The 17,494-nt window shown below is 42.8% G+C and overlaps 1 protein-coding gene across 6 annotated transcripts in view; it reads left to right on the top strand.

Annotated features, from left to right (window-relative positions):
* Window positions 1-14,897, top strand: part of ACP5 (acid phosphatase 5, tartrate resistant) — a 589,255-nt gene extending 574,358 nt beyond the window's left edge. For all 6 annotated transcript variants that reach the window (XM_078684666.1, XM_078684647.1, XM_078684662.1 and 3 more), the window contains 2 exons: window positions 10,373-10,718; window positions 12,828-14,897. In XM_078684666.1, coding sequence (XP_078540792.1) covers window positions 10,373-10,718; window positions 12,828-13,073 — 592 coding nt within the window. In that variant the 3' untranslated portion in view covers window positions 13,074-14,897. The remainder of the gene's footprint in view (window positions 1-10,372; window positions 10,719-12,827) is intronic.
* Window positions 14,898-17,494: the final 2,597 nt, after the last annotated feature.

Below are 17,494 nucleotides of genomic sequence, written 5' to 3'. Positions count from 1 at the left end.
ATACTAGGGACTTATAGGTAAGTTAAATATGCCAGTTAGAGTTATGCCAATTAGATTATGTTTAAAAATGGGAGCACAGGTGCTTTACTACTGGTCAGCAGAGGTAAAGTTCAGAGTGTTGCAGCCTTCAAAAACAGCTAGGGTTAAAATATGGGACCATGCAAAAGGAGGTTGTTTCATAAAAAAACGCTGCAAAAGATAAAGATCCCCTTGAATGAATGCAGAATTGAAGAAACAAAAACAAAATAAACACGAGTTGCAATGCTTCTACGGACCTGGAACAAATCTAGCGACTCGCAAGACAATCAGCGAATACTTCTAACCCAGGAAATCTATGCTTCAGACTAATACCTCCTTTTATATTCCAACCATACAAGGTAAAGTAACTTTGGTGTCCCTTCTTTCTCAGTAAAAGCAGCCAAACTGTGGAGAGCTCTACCAGCACAGATATGTGTTAGTGAAAACCACATGACCTTCCGAAGACTGGGAAAGAGCTGATTCTGTTCTACATGATCATAAGTAAAAAGTTTCACTCAATGATACCATAACAGCTTACAGCAGTAGGAAGAACATGATACAATAAGCATTGGCGAAGCCACTAGGTCTAGTCTTTGAGACCTAATTGCCTTGTCAATGGTTTTTCAGCCATGCTATACAACATCCCTAATGCTGTACAGCGTGGCTAAATAAGAAAAAAGCAGGCCATGTCATTTTGTAGACGCAAAAGTCTGAGTTGTGCTAATCGTCCACAATATAATGCTTCCTACTACTTTACAAGAATGAAGACAATCTGGGAATATTTGCATTAATGAAACACCTTTGTAGCACTGCTTTTCCATAATGTAAATATTAAACCAGTATTACAAAGTAAAGTGTGTAGCTTGTAAACATTTTTAACAATTAACCAGTGAATAGTTGTTTAAAATAGTTTAAACAACATTTCCAGCTTTGTATTGAGGACTTGCAGAAGTGGTGTGTGAAGAAATTAAAATAAAATCGACCCCATCCATCAAAGATCTTTAAAAAAGATTGCAAAATGAATTCAACTCGGGGTGGTGCAAGGCTAAGGCAAGTGCAGCTTGCTGCCCCAACAAAAGAACCCACGTGATTGCAACAAATGGCTAGGAGGATTGGAGCCTCTAAACTGCAAAATGTAATTTTATGTGGTTCTCCGAAATTCTTTCTGTGAATTGGTTAACACTACCTCCTTCAACTGGAATGTTACTAGTAATGTTGCAAACACTTGACGTGTTTGCAGTCAGTCCACAAGAATGCCCCTTGTGCGTGGTTGCCTACCTGCCATGGCGTATGTGAGATTTCATGGGCAATCGCCCATTTCAGTTTCAGTTTCAGACGTCTTTATTTCGATTTTATAATCATAGAAGACAATTTACAAAAGGGAAATAAAACCAGATCATATATACATAATTTAACAACATCATATTTCGTCGAAAATTCATCATTTTAAAACAAGAATTAAACAGGTAGTTTAAAGACCTAGTATGAAAATGCTATGCATTTTTTTTACAAATATTATGGTCTATCTACTTGAAGGTGTCTAGCCCTAATGACCCAGGCCCACCCTAGGTACTTAGCTACTCCTATGACCACGGTCTCTGAGGCCCACAAAGCCTCTGCACTCCCACCAATGTTCAGTTTACGGCAAATAGGCCTAATCCATTTATTCCTAGGAGCCAAATAGGCCGAGCAGGCAAAGAAAAAATGACCCACACTCTCCTTTTGGTCATTACACCAGGGACAAAACTCAGTTGAGGAACCATTCCAAGTCTTACTAAAGGACCTCACTGGTAGGGACCCCACTCTAAACTGATGGTATAATTTTTTGTCCAGGCTCCTGGTAATAACATTCCAATAGTTCTCAAGTAGGGGATCCAATTTGTGCACCAGAAATAGACCCGTTAGGGTGGTGGCATTTGACAGTGCAACAAATTGAGTTCTAACCGAAGCCCAGAACAACATTTTTAGTTCTTTTTTAGAGGGAAACACAGTAGACCCCGGGTTGGCCCACAATTGGCTGAGTCCCATACTTTCCAAGATTACTTTCACCTCCCGGAGCCATGCGATATTGCCAGAACCCATGATTGATCTTACTTCCGCTAATTCGTCAGCAAAGAGACTTAGATCCGGCGACGTCCAGATCCGCCTCCACAGTGCTACGAGCCGGTACCGTGCCATCTCATTTATCGGCGTACAACCCATATCCAACAAAAGGGGTTTAATTGGTGTGGATTGTTGTAAGCCAACCAGTTTACGCACAAATTTATTTTGAGCCCTTACTAGGGGGGTTAAGTCCATATGACCTCATAGGTCAGCCCCGTACAAAATTGCAGAGCTAATTTTTGCTTCATAAATCTTTAGTGCTGGCAAAACCCTTTTGGTCAAAGACATTCTTTGCTCCTGGATTAGGCAACCTGTTAGGCGTACAGATTTGAGGTGGAGAGCATCAACCTGTGGGTTCCATCGTAGGCGATAGTCTAAAGTCACTCCAAGATAGGTCATAACATCTACTTGTTCAAGGGCGACTCCATTCATACTAACATAGCTCTTAATAGGACGATTTTTTGTTAAAACCATGAATTTAGTCTTGCTCACATTTATTTGCAGGTCATTTAGTTTACAGAAATCCTCAAATCTGTTAATTGCCTTATGAAGACCACAACATGTCTTAGAGAGGATTAAAGTATCATCTGCAAAGATGAGCAATGGGAACTTAGTCCCACCCAAGATTGGTGCATCAGTTGGAGTGTCTGTAAAAAATTTCACCACCTGATTAATGAATAATAAAAAGAGTTGGTGCCAAAACGCACCCTTGACGGACACCCCTCGTGACGGGGAAACAGTCCGTTACCTGCCCCTGTCTCCCCCACCTTACCTTAGCAAAATTGCCCTCATGCATTCTTACCAGGATTTCAAGGAGTTCGGACGGCAGCCCTAGTTTATCTAGGACAGCCCACAATTTTGCTCTGGGCACAAGATCGAAGGCGGACTTAAGGTCCACAAAGGCGGCATAGATGGTCCCTCCGCCCAACAGCACCACCTTCCAGTATATCAGAACAAACCGGAAGACCTGGTCGATGGTGCTGGTGCCTGATCTAAATCCAGCCTGTAATGGGGAGAGAATACTCTCCATCTCCATCCACCCTTGAACCCTGGCTAGAACCATCCTGGTGATGATTTTCTGCAAGGAGTCTGAGGCTTATGGGGCGATAGTTACTAGGAACCGAACGATCCCCCTTTTTAAAAATGGGAAGGATTTCTGCACCTTTCCAAGACTCTGGAATCCTTGCCCCCTTGGCAATAGCATTAGCTACCGGAGTAATATAAGGGACCCAGAGTTGGGGGTCAGATTTAAAAAGATCATCCGGGATACAATCCATCCCGGGGGCTTTCCCTGCTTGAACCAACCGAAGTGCAGACTCGGTGTTATCATTCATAAACACCAAAGGAGGACAGAGAGATGCATCCGAAGGGACCCCAAACACCGGGGCATTACAGAGATCGTATTCGGGGGCTTTAAACTGAGACGAAAAAAAATCCACCCATGCTTCCTCCGAGACGTGATTAACTGGAGACTGTGAGTCTGGGTTTCTGCCCCATTTAACAACTTCCCAGAATTTAGTCTGATTAGAGGAAAGACTAGCCTCATATAGATCGGACCAGTAGCACTCGTCCCACTCTCTCTTAGCCTCCCACTGTACCCTTTTGTACAATTGTCGCGCCATTTTAATATCTAAAGTTACCCATGATTTTATGGCTTTTTTAAGCCCCCTATATGCCTCCCTGCATTTTTTATTATACCATTTCTTCTTACCAGGGCAGGGTGTTTTCTCTTTCCCAAGCTTCGGAGGTAAGGTAAGGAGGGCCTTTAATTTATTAAAGCACTGCTCGTGTAAATCACTAATCAGGTGGTCTGCTTCCTTATTGGGGGGTAGGTCTTGTATGGCACTCAAAGTGGATGAGACTTCCAAGGATATGCCCTCTAAAATGGCGGGATCCGCCAGGACCCTACACTATCTGACCCTTCTTCTGTCATTTGTCAGAACAGCCTCTGCAGTAACACATGTAGCTACAGGAGCTCTGCCTAAGCCACCAGGGAGTTTTAAACTTAAGGACAACGGGTTATGGTCGCTCTCAGAACGAACCACAACTACCATGTCTTTCAAGAGGGACCAATACTCCATTTTTACCAGAATATAATCAATTCTACTTCTACTAGTCCCGTTATCAAAAGTAGGATGACCATCTTTATCAGAAATCGTGCTCCCATTGGCCGCTCTCAAACCCCACTCTAAGCACAGCCCTAACCAATGCAAAGCAGCCTCTGAACCCTTTTTGATATAATTCAGTGTCGGGTTCGGAATGTTCCAAATGGCATCTTCCTCAGAACACAAGTCCTCACCCTCACTCTTCAGGGGTTCAAAGGTGCAGTTTATATCCCCTGCTACGAGTATTAATTTGTCTCTCCCAATCAATTCAAGGTAGGAGTCCAACTCATCTATAATAGCCGGGCTTCTCCCACCAGGGAGGCCTCGAGCATATATATTAAGAATGATATCCTGGTGGTTTTCCCTACTTAACTTAATCACCAGAATATCACGGTTTTTCACTGGGATTTCCACCGGTCTATAACTAATGGACTGCCTAACCCAAATTACTAAACCCCCAGATGCTCTACCTTTAGTACCCTTATTGGCCGGTTTATAAAAATTAAGAAAGCCTGCTCGATCGTCAATCTTTCCCGGCATCAGTTTTCTGAGTTCAATCCGATCACGCGATAAATTCAAGTCTTTGATTCTCAGGCCTTTGCTAATATAACTGGTATCCAGGAGATGGCACAAGTAGACTGTTCTATATATTTATGGTTGAAAGAATGAATGAACAAAAAAGCATTTATATAGCGCACGCATACTACTTGGATTGTCCCGGTGCTGAAAATTGGTGCTGAAAATTGGAAAGCCTGCCAACTGCAAAAAAGAGTTTGTCTTATTCAGTTTGTTAGAACAGCCAGGTTTTTATCTTCTTCCTGAAAACAGGGAGTTTTTTCCATGCCGTTGAACTAAGCAACACCTTCCCTCGGTTCTGGCCCGGTGTATTTTAGGAATACTGGTTTACTGGCTAAATGGCGGTGTGCATATCCCAGATCTCTTGGGGGACATCAATACTTATCCTCTTACTCAGGTACACAACTCCCTTCTTATGGAGGGCTTTATGTTCCAGGACCAATGTCTTAAAAAGAATCCTCTTTTTGAGGGGTAGCCAATGAAGTGCCCTAAAGTGTGGAGTTGTATGTGTTCTTGGATCAAGATTGATAATTCTTCTGACTGCCACATTCTGGACTACCTTTAAACGCCTTAAAAGATATTCCATGGAGGCCTAAATAGAGAGCATTTCCATAGTCAAACCTGGAGGGTGATCAGGGCTTGGACCTCAGTTTCCTAGTTTCTACTGACGAAAAGGAAAGCATTTTTTCCGAGAGCGTAGCATCCCAAAACAGGAGCCCTCCAGTGTCTGAATTTGGCGTATATTTGAATTCTCAGGTTTTATTACTGCACTTTGTTGTGTACCTGGGAGCAGGCGGCCTGGTGGGGGGGTGTCTTGTGGCCCCACACCTCAGGCGAGGAGTTGCCAAAAAACATCATCTCTATTTTATTGGGGTTGCATTTTAGTTGGTTAGATGATAGCCAATTGAACACCTAGGAAAGACAGTACTTAATAGCCTTTCGAACAAATTCCTTTGCTTCTTCACAGGTAAAAAGCAACTGAGTGTAATTTGCATACAATATTACTTTTGCCCCCAGAGCCTCTGCCAAGTTAGCGTTGTATGGTAAGCATTGAATAATGTAGGACTCAGTGCCGACCCCTGAGGGACTACGACAGCCTGTGCACGGATTGGGGATGAGCACAGAGGAATCCACACTTCTTGACTATTATTATTTGAAAGGAGGTGCCACTTCAAGGCTAGGTCTTCAATCCCAATAGCCCAAAGGTGGGCCAACACTCTTTTTGGGGACCGTATTAAAAGCCACTGATAGGTCTAACAAAATCAAAACAGCCTAGCCACCGGTGTCTAGCGTGCCTTTGATGTGAACAATTGATTCTAAAAGAGCTGTTTCGGTGCTACAGTTGGCTCTAAAGGCCGACTGACTAGGGTGAAGGAGTTTATTATTTACAAGGTAACCCAAGATGTGTGAGTTAACGTGCTTTTATAAGATTTTTGAAAGTACTGGAAGAAGGGAAATCGGCCTGTAGTTGGCTTGAACTTTGGGGTCGGCCTTCTGTTTTCAGGGTAAGATTTTAGTATGTTTCTATCTAGTGTGCTCCTTACCGGATGGCAGGGATTCATTCAGGACTCTTTTTTACAAAGGATCTGATAACCAGAGCCATTTTGGCGACTAGGGTGGACGGGCTGGGATCAGATGCGGCCCCTGAATTAAGTCTCTTAATGGCCCTTAGAGATTCATCCATACACATATAAGGGAGGATAGATAAAGTGTGTTTTTTAAGTCTGGGTAAGATTTTAGCATGTTTCTATCTTGTGGGTACCGTACCGGACGACCGTGATTAACCCTTTGGATGCTGATGACGGAACCGCTCCGTCATCAGCTGCGGTGGCGCTGTGCTGATGACGGAGCGGTTCCGTCATGGCCCGGCCGCCGCACCTGCGCGGCACGGATTCCGCGCCTGCGCTGAGCGTTCCATTGAGCGGGCGGGCCATGACGGAACCGCTCCGTCATGAGCACAGCCCAACCGCGGCTGATGACTGAGCGGTTCTGTCTCCAGCATGCGGCCGCCGCGCGGCCGCCCCGCCCCCTTAGCACTGCGGCGGAATAGCCGCCGCAGCAATGCGGTTAATTCAGGAATCTGTTTACAACGGGATTGATAACCTGAACCACTTAGCGAGCAGGCTAGGCGGGTATCAAATGGGGACCCTTACGTACGTCTCTTAATGGCCATTAGAGATTCATCCCCAGAAATATAAGGTATGTTAAAGTGGGCGCCTCCAGAGTACTTTTGTTAGAACCATCCACCTCGACGAGGCTTTCTGCTATCTGAGTAACATTCAGCAAACTTGCTTGAATTGTAATTTTTTTTTTAGCATGGAAATACTCTGTCAGCTGCTTGCACCATTCCACAGAATAATGTAGACGATTAGTTATCGCCTGTGGATTCACAATGTAAAAAATGTCTTTGGATTTTTATCTGAGTGTTCAATTTTCTTTTCAAGGAACAGTTGTTTTTTTCTAGCTGTACCTAAGAATAGTACTCCTTTAATGCGGATCTATGTATGCCTCTGTCTGTCATGTTATAGTTTTTTCACCATTTTCTTTCACGCCGTTTACAGTGCTTTTTACGGTACCGCAGATTTTCCTTAAACCAAGGGCCGACTATTTAATTCTTAGGCATTGTGATTCGTTAAGAGGGGCTAGGTCGTTGATATTGTTGAGAATCCAGTCATCGGTGCGCTTAGCATCTTATTCAGGGTCTCCAGACGGAGGAGGGGGTCTGCTTCCAGAGCACTGCATAGATCTGATGGTGGGACTTTATGAAAGGCTCTAGTCATAGTTCTTACTTCAGAAGGGGGCTGATTATGATTGGATTTTGGCCATTTGAGACTGAGCCCGTAGGAGTTGGTCAAACGTTACAGTCTTAATATTAGAAACAATTTGATCTAAAGTATATCCTATCAGGTGGGTAGGTTTGGACACCTGTTATGCGCAGCCAAGACAGGGCATGATCTAGGTAAAGAAGATCACCCCTGGATCTGAAGGTTTGTCCATATCTAGGGTGAAGTCTCCTAACACCATAAAATGTGCATATGGCATCTCACTGTAACCTAGGTAGGGAAATGCAGCAACGGAAGTTGCAAAGTTCTAGCAATTGTATTCATATTTTGTATAGCCTACATTATGTGAAGAAAAAAACTGTTGCAATTTGAGGGGCCTTGCTGTGGCTAGCAACTGGGAAGACACTAGGCTCAGATGGACTTCCACCCCAGCTTGTTCTACTATTATAGGCAGACCAGCTTGTCTTGAAAGCAGCTTTTCTCCATAACGCTGGGTTTAAGGCTGGTTACCACCCCCACCACTGGTGAACCAGACACCGAGAAAACCAAACAAAAGTATCTCAATCTGAGTGCGAGCAGTGGAAGAACACCAGTAAAGAAATTAATTTGTTCTTGTTGCATCAAAGAGATGGATACACACAGAAGAAGTGACGACAACGTGCACTGACCAATGAGGATTAAGGAAATGAGAGTGACGAAGAAGCTAATTAATAGGTTGGCTGAAAGCCACTTTTTAGATAAAAAAATATATATATTTTAAAGAACAGGGGCAAGGGACAGTACGCATGCGCTGGCTCAACCTAAAAACAGGACCCACCTCTTTTGTACTAATCCACTATTCATACCGTGTAGCCCAACATTGGTACACCATCTCCCTCACAAATCCAGGGACCTGGTTTCATAAATTAGGACCCTGTTACCCCTTTAGAAATATTCTGTGTATAGGTATGTGTTAAAATACTACCTGTGGTGTTTGTGTAATGATTAAATTATCTGCACTACTCACCTGCAGACAAAGAGCATTGTGGGATCGGTAGTTCTCAGCAACACTGTGGATTACCTGGGTGAAGTAGTTACACCTGAGTAGAAGGCGGTGTGTCTTGATTCGGCAACAACGAAGAAGGACTATAAATTATTGGGACTGGGAAACCAGATGGATGCTGCTAGGCACTGAGGAAGGCCGTCCGGCTGAAATGCATTTGCCGTGAGTCAATAAATTGGTTCCCTGGATTTCCCCTGTGTGGCCTCTGCTCTGTCCGGATGGAGGGAGGTGTGGTGATATATATATAATCCCACACTACTTCAGTGATGGAGAACACTTAAAGACACTAAGAAAGTATGAGTGTAACAGTGGCAATTCAAACATCGAGGACGTCTGATGAAGGAAACCCTCCGAAACGCGTCATGCCCTGATGTTTAAAATAAAGAATGACGGTGTTATGAGCCCCGCTGTGCCTCCTGAATCTGATTCTTTCGATGAGGATTAACGGTGGGAAAAAAAATATCCTATCTATCTATCTATCTATCTATCTATCTATCTATCTGGTCCGGCGTGCAGCCAGAAAGCGGAGAAAAAGCACTCTCAGGCAAAAGTTTTGTAGCTCAAACCAACTGTTTTATTTTTCTCATCTCGTCAGTAGCCCAACGCGTTTCGCCTTCAGCCGAAGGCTTGATCACGGGTATCGAGCTCTAACATGAGCCTTCTTTTATGTTTAGTGCAAATTTTGAAAAAATCATTAGTGAAAAAAGGTGCATTCTGGGTAACGTATATATAGATGTATATTAAAATGTGTACATGGTGGTTGCCATTGTGTAATTATACATAGGTAATTTTTTCCATAGGAAAGTGTTTTTTGTTTTCGTAATAACTTTGGTGCCATTTAAAAAATCTTCACAAAACAAGCCCAAAATTTTTCATCCACTCCGCTCCTTCCTGAAAAGTTTGATCCATCAAGCTGGAGTCAAGAAAAAATGGCGGGGTTTAACTCGTTTTCCCCTTGCAATTTCTAAAGAAACTCATGAACAGATGCCAAATTACACAGTAAGCTAGATCTTTACTTTGGAACATGCTTTTTGTGATCTGGTGTAAATCTGTTAAGCCGTTTTTGGGAAATTAAGGTTCACAAGTTAGTGATATCTGGGTGTGGCCAAGCAATGTGATTGATGGGCCTCAACAGCAACCAAAATGTTACTCGTCATTTTGAGCACTACGTCCCTTGTCCTGAGTTTATAAGAACAAAATAAAAAGTACAAGGTGGCAGGGTAGGTGTACCCTGACCATCATGCATTTGTTGAGTAGTCCCAGAGGGATAACCATTGGGGTCAAAATATTGTAAAAAGAGCATTTTGGTGCAGACACTCCTGTGGGATCCAGCCCAAGCTTGCGGAGAATGACCATGTGTAGGATTTTTTAGGGCACGACCTATTCAGAGACACAGGGGTTTGGCTCCAACTATCATCTTAAGAAGTAAACTTGATGGAAAAACCTCTTATAAGAAGTAGATAAGGCAAGATGCTGCATGAGCCAAAAAAAAAGAAAAACTTGACTTGCACAGACTAATTAATACTGGGGTAAAGGCAGTAACTATTTATGTATCAAAGAGTGGGCAGGTAAAACTGATTGGATGGGCTGACCGGTATGTATGTTATCAATTATTTGTTCCTAGCAATTTTTCACCTCATTTTAGTCATGCTGGTTTTAGAGCGCCTTCCAAGATGCCAGTGTATAGACACGCAAGGGCTGCAAAGTTGTTTGCACTAACATTTAGGTGTCCTTTCCATTTTCAGGAACTTCCCCAACTACTACTATGACCTGAAGTTTACCATCCCTGGTACCAACGTAAGCGTGGGCATCCTGATGATCGACACAGTTACCCTGTGTGGCAATTCTGATGATTTCCAGAGCGAGCAACCAGAGAAGCCACAGAGTGAGGAAGCGGCCAACCAGCAGCTGGAGTGGCTGAACGAGAAGATGTCTGAGTCCAAGGATGACTACCTTCTTGTGGCAGGTCACTACCCAGTGTGGTCTGTGGCTGAGCATGGGCCAACCCACTGCCTCGTTAAGCACCTCAACCCGCTCCTGAGGAAGTACAATGCCACTGCTTACTTCTGTGGACATGACCATAATCTGCAGGTAGGATACAAGGCCTGATGGCTGACCCTTCACTCAGAACCTCTGTACAGAGGTCTTGTCTCTGTTTATCGTATGCAGCCTAGTAGAGATGTGAGTGCTTCTATCTCCATTCCCGTGGTTCTAGCCATTATACTCTAGGAATCCTAAGAAACGTTCTCTTTTCTTTCTTTTAACCATAAGGTGCTCAGAAATCCCCTGCGAGCCCTGCTACACAATAGTGCACCCAGCAGTCAGTCATTGCAAATGCCATAGTTATTTCTGATGAATTGGGATAGGGGATGCTAGAGTGGTTTGAGCTCTTCCAGTTCTTTGCTCCTCCTTATATTACACAATTATTGATAAACCTGTCCACTCATTTCAGCTAACATTTTAAATTGCAAAGAAATGTGCAGTTCTGAAGGCTGCGTCTTCCTGCAGATAACTCACCTGTCTGACCATCCTTCCAAGCACCCAATTTGTCTGCAAAACCTTTCCGCAGCATTAGCTCTCCAGCACCTTGGAATGCGACTCTATCTGCGAAAGGTGACAACGCTGGCTCAAAGGATTGCAGATATTTTTCTGGTTATTCTCAAATTTTTCAATTTAGTTCAGATCCTTGTTTAACAATCCTTTGCCTTTTAAGCCGGATAGCCTTGTGCATCCTTCTGGTGGCCCACCCCTAACGGTGGGTGAGTGCCCTTCAGTGGTAACTTAGAAAACAGTGGTTTCAATGTTAAGGGACTCCACTCTGGGGCTGATTTTCCAGTCAGTTTATCAGGATCTGCATTGGTGGATGGATGCCTCCAACCTTAGGTAGGTCATCTTTTCAGCTCTTCACGGGAACCGGCTACAGTGTCATGGACTCTTCTTTGCCTCCCTAGGCAACATGGTGACATGAGGACCTTGCTCCTCGTTAGAGAAGCAGATGTACATAAACACACTGGAGGTTTGCGCAGTCTGTCATGCCACAAAGGCATTTTTCCCTTCCATCTTGAGAAGCACTTTCCATATTGTGTTGGACTCAACCGCCAAAGTCCATCAACAATGTGGATTTATGGACCATGCTTTAGGAGGTAATTCGCCTGTGGTGCTGGACAGAGCAACAGGGAGTTTTCTTGTCGGCGAAAGCAGATTCTTTGTTGATTCTCGCTAGAGTGCCATGAGTGGGAAGTACACCGTCCAGTGATGGAGGTAATCTTCTTCAGACTGTAATGTCCATATGTGGATCTTGTCTCCACAATCCAGAACAGAAAGTGTCCTTAGTTTTGAACCTTATACTAACCTTTAAATGGTTCCTTTACGTATGCTTTCTGGTTCATCTGGTCTGTGGGCCTGATTATCATATTTTCTCAGATCCCAATTCTGTCGAAATTCATGCTGATAGTGCCGGAGTATTGAGCATAGCTGTACTAGTGCACACATCTTTACTTTGTATTTAAAAAAAACATAAACAAAATGTAAAGGTAACATATTAGGACAATGTAGATTCCCTCATAAAGCCATGGCCTTGATGTACAGCCAATCCAGTTAATATCAGAGCATGACAAATATTAAAGCCAGTGGCTGAAGGGGTTGATCCAAACCCACCCTATGTCGGTTCTACATATTGTACCTTTTTGAGTAACTGATATAACGGAGTCTTTCATTCAGCTAAAGGTGTCTGTAGCCACACCTAAAAACATAAGCCTGTAGTAGGAGAATTTCCTTACTGGCTAAGTCTTCCAGCAAGGTTGGTACAGTTAGAGCAGAATGACACACTTCACATGCAAACCAGACAGCTTGTATCCACTGATCAGCCATTTCCGCACAGATGCATGAATGTCTACCTATGTTTTTGCTGCTGTGTTCTGTATGCATATCTGAGCCTTCACTTGTCTCTGTACATTGGTATCTGTATGTGCTGTTGATGTACGTGTTTGAGCCAGTTGGCTATTTGTCTTTGTTCATGTGTGCGTTTATTAGATGTACTCCTTGTTATGTTACCTGTACGAGTGTTCGTTTTATGGGTGCCTGAATGACTGTAGGTGCGTGTCTCTGTCTGCATGTTCCCCTCTGTTAGACACTTTTATGTCCATGTACTATGCGAAAGTCAACCATTTTCGTTTGGTCAATGCTTGTTTCCTTTTACAGTACATTCAGGATGAAGCTGGCATTGGTCACGTGTTGAGCGGCGCTGGCAACTTTATGGAACATTCCCTCAAGCATAAAAACAAAGTCCCTGAGGGCTTCCTGCGCTTTTACTATGCCCAGGGCTCTTCCATGGGGGGCTTTGTCTATGTGGAGATTTTTCCTGACCAGATGGAAGTCACCTACATCATGGCAGGAGGCAAGAGCCTGTTCCACACCACGCTTCCACGGCGGCAGAGCTTCCACTGAGCACCACCAACAAATGTCTTAAAGTTCGCTCACAGGAAGCCCACATTTGGGAGGGGTTTGGGAAAGCTGTCTACGCATGCTAGATTGAGAAGATAAATGAGTGGTTAGCTTTGAAATTATGCCAATTTCTCTGTATCTCCCTCTCTTTCTTGTCTTTAAATATTTCATTGGCTTTCTTTAGAGAGAACTTTCCTTTTTTTCCTCCTCTGTTCAATGTTATTCTTTTACTATCCGCCTCTCCTCTGTTTCCTATGTTTCACTGCACTTGGTCTCGACACCTCCGTAAAACATCTATGAGATGTTTAAAGCTGGGAAGAGGGTGGGGGTTGTCTTTACTAGCCATTAGTTGACCGGGGGTAGTAGGGGGGCATGTTTTTTAATGAAGAACTATATGATGGCAGAAATTTGAAGGCCATTTCTTACATCCTTTTAGGTGTGATTTTTTTTTTGGGGTGATTTACCCCAAAAAATGTTTTTATTGAGATTTCTCTCCACAGCAGTATTTATCTCAATGAACATTTTGCATATTTTTATTCTACTTGTTGAGTGTCAGACATCCCATATTTCAAGAACTGTCCATTCATTTTTATTCAGTGTTTTTTATCACCGGTGTCTTCCAACTGATTTTATGTCCCTATACCTCTAATTAATGGGGAATGGAAATTGTTATATTTGAGTTATCTTTTTGAAGGTTTTTTTCTCCTCCTCGGTTTTCGTGTTCACAGTTCTTGTGAGGCCATATGTATAGGCAGTTTGTCTACGATCAAAGCAGACCCAACATCACCACTCCCAAAGTTTTTAAAACAAGGTATAGATTTTAAAATGGTAGATTTTTGATTATGAAGATAGCTAATTGCTTTTGTAGTTGGTAGGTAATCTAGGCAAATCAAGACTGTTTTTCTACACATGATCACTGATGTTCTCTGAACGCCTATAAACTGTGCGATTTCCTATTGATTTTTCCCTAGAAAAGTTATTGAAGCTATGTAATGCTTCTGAGAATCGCCATGAGATCCATACGTCCATAGAATGCCTGTGGTGCTGGATTTGTGATGTCCTAACCTAAATTCACTTTAACACATGCACTTTCCATAGTTTTTATTTTCTCTCGTTTTAGTATTGTTTTTCATCAGTTGTGTGTGCGCAAGTTTTTTTTTTTTTTTAAACTATTTAGTTTGTCAGCAAGGCATATCCCACTGCAGACCTACAAGGGAGCTTCTGAGTGGCGGGTAGGACAATTGGTTCCAGTACTTCATTGTGTGTATTTACACAGTTTTATGCGCAGCTGGCGCTATGTAGAAAATACAAAAAATACACATTTATGCTTATACAGAGTTGGGACTGGCTGTAGTGTCCTTGCAGAGCCAAATGACCCTAGTAGTCAATGTCTATCCTATCTTATCAAATCCATGGAAACAAAAAACATTTTAATACCAAACACAAACAGCTGCATTTGGAAGAAAGTAAGAGTGAAAACAGAAAAACAACAGTAGCCCCAGAGACTGAATTCATGCCAAAGGACAACACTTTGAGATGAATGCATGGCTAATCTGGCTTTTAGAATTAACCGTGCCATCACACTTTTTCCTGTTAAATTGAACAGTTTTCACTCTGTCATCTTTGTTCTCCAATTGTATATGTATTTTTATTTTAACTAAATTTGCTCTTTTACACATTTATAAAATACGTTTCTTTGTTGGTCTAACTCTTCAGAACTTGATAGTGCAAGGTCTTGCTGCCCCTTGCAGTGCTCAGGGAGAAAGAATGACTGTTTTTGATCATTTACATTTAGTGTTGTCTATCAATACATGATGTGAAAATAAACTGTTTCTTGTACTTTATTTGGAGGTCGCCACTGTTGACTGATAAGTAGTGCTGAGCAGTGTGTTTTTAATGTCTCACTGAGACCGCTTGCATGTACTGTCGCCATTGAGGAGCTATTGTTTCTTTTTTTTCTTTTTTTACTTCTGAAAAGGGGCAATTAGCCTGTCCATCCACCATTTACCATTGGTTGGCTTTAATATCAATCTTATTTTCTTTCTTGTCATGCTTTACTTTGTCTCTGTGTGCTTCTTCTCCTCCCTGGAGCGTGGCCCAAGGACTGTTTAGTTTCTTGATTAATGTTCTTTCGTGCTGCATGCTCGCAGGTTTACTTTTTTGTGTTTTTGCTAGCCAGACAATCTGAAACCAACAGTTGAAGCTACATTTGCTGATATTTCAAAGAGCTGAATGCAAGCAACTACTAATAATATAATTTTGTGGCATGTAACCATTATCCTTCCTTTACCTCTGCCCACCCCTGCTATGAACCCTCAAATCATCCTCCGCTTTCTTTATCGCTGCCCACCCCTGCCCTGAACCCTCAAGTCAACTTTATCTCCCTTTACCTCTACCCACCCCTTAAGTCCACTCCAGCTACCCTTATCTCTACCGACCCCTGAACCCTCAAGTCACCCTCATCTCTCTTTACCCATCCCATAACTCTAAAGTTACTCTCACCTCCCTTTACCTCGACCCATCCCAGAGCCATAAAGTCACCTTCACCTCCCAGCCACACTGCTGTACAACATGGCAAAAAGATATTGGCAAAGCCAATAGCTCTGCCATAGGTGAAATATTTTGCCTTTGCCAACGCCTTTTTAAATTCGATGCTTGTGAAAGGGGATTGTTTTAAGAGCAGGGGGATGGAAGAGCCTTTATATGCAGTGAGCCAGTACAGTTATAATCCACAGAGAAACTACTCCAAATGTGGTAACCGTGTAAGCTTTCCACATATACAAACACAACTGGTACCGCACAGGCCATAGCAGTGCGGGCATATCGGGGGCCATGCAGACTCACCATTTCCACAACCCTGGAAGGTTTTCTGAAGCTCCCTACCCTTGTGGTTGCTTTCCAGTTTTTGGTTGATTGTTGGCTGGGTTGCAAGTTGTATGTGGTTTGTTGGGCGGATCAGTTGCTTGAGACATCCTCATCCTCATCCTGTTCCAGTGAGATGGGCCCTGTAGTGGTCTTCCTGGTTTGGGGGAGGGACAGCTCTTTCCTCATACTTGACAGTTCCGCTCACTCTTCTTTGAGTCCACAGATTGCCTTTAGATTCTACAGCCTTTTCACAGCCCTCGGTGAAGCTCTAGGGTTGGGCAGCCAGAACATTCATGAGGCGAGCAGAAAATAAGCTAGTGGTGTGGTTTTGGCCTAGTGGCAGGACAAACCTAGAACGGTGCCATTGTAAGAATTACCCGAGTGACACTACTAAAGACATTTAAAATGAGAATTCTCATAATTAAAAATGGTTGCAACAGTTGTGTTTTTTATTTAGTATATCGGCTTACTGCACTGGATGACGTTTATGAAGATGAGTAACTAAACCTAAACGAAAAATATTTAAGAACTTTCCCAATGAGTGTTGGAGAATTCAGTGTGCTGTGCACTACACAATCAAGTTATTAAAATCCTATATTTGTAGCAACTGTATAGCTATCAAATGATATGAGTGTAAATATTCTGTGAAGTGCATCTAAACTCCATAATTTGTAGGTGCTACAAACTATTACAATGACGCAAAAGGAGGTGATTTGCCTAAGATCATGCAATTCAGGCAATTATCCAGGATGAGAGTCTGTAATCGAGACATAGTTTAAGTTGTGTACATGAGAAAAATGCTTTGTGTATAATATATGTACAACCAAAATAAACTAGTACCCTGTTTGGTAATGCTGAATTATGGTCAACATCAAAATAAATTACTCAGACACTTGTATACAATCTTTCTAGAAACCGGTTAAACAGAAGTAAGTTTCAGTCTCAATGGGTAAATAAAAAGCCTAAACGTAAATTAATCAGTGTGAGGACAACTCGCTCTTGCAAGCATGGTTTAAAACTGACAGTTGGTAATGTTCCATAGATCAAAGATGTGATGTAAGGAAGCGCTATATGCAAAGAAGAGAAACTTGGCACTTCAACAAAGCACTACAGTAGACTGGCAAGCTATAGAGGCTTTGCGGGCCCATGGAGTTTGAACCACATGGTTCTAGCCTTAGATAAACATTAACCTATATGTATTTAAACTACTTTATTTGTTGAAGTTCATACAGTCGAGCATGCTCAAGATTTTTGCGGTTGAAACGCATATGAGCCTCGGCTCCTTCGTAGGAACCCGAATATTCTTTGTAGGTCTCGCTTGAGCCAGCACAGGCATTGCTCTGGTGAGACATTTAGTAACTGGGTTTTCAAAGTGCTACCAAAGGCTTTTGATGGCCTCAAGCGTGTGGTTACTCGCGCGTGGACGTGCACAGCTGCCATCTGGCTTTCTGTAATGGCTCATTAAGCCTTATAGCGCGTGAATTTCCTCCCGTACCCCTCCCATTCTCCCACTCCCTCATCGTCCGCTTCATTTTCCTTGCAGTATTCAGCTTTCAGTG

This window comes from Lissotriton helveticus, chromosome 1_1 (assembly GCF_964261635.1).
Source record: "Lissotriton helveticus chromosome 1_1, aLisHel1.1, whole genome shotgun sequence".
Classification (NCBI taxonomy): domain Eukaryota; kingdom Metazoa; phylum Chordata; class Amphibia; order Caudata; family Salamandridae; genus Lissotriton; species Lissotriton helveticus.
Note: the sequence above shows the minus strand (reverse complement) of the source record. Positions and strands in the feature narration are given on the sequence as shown.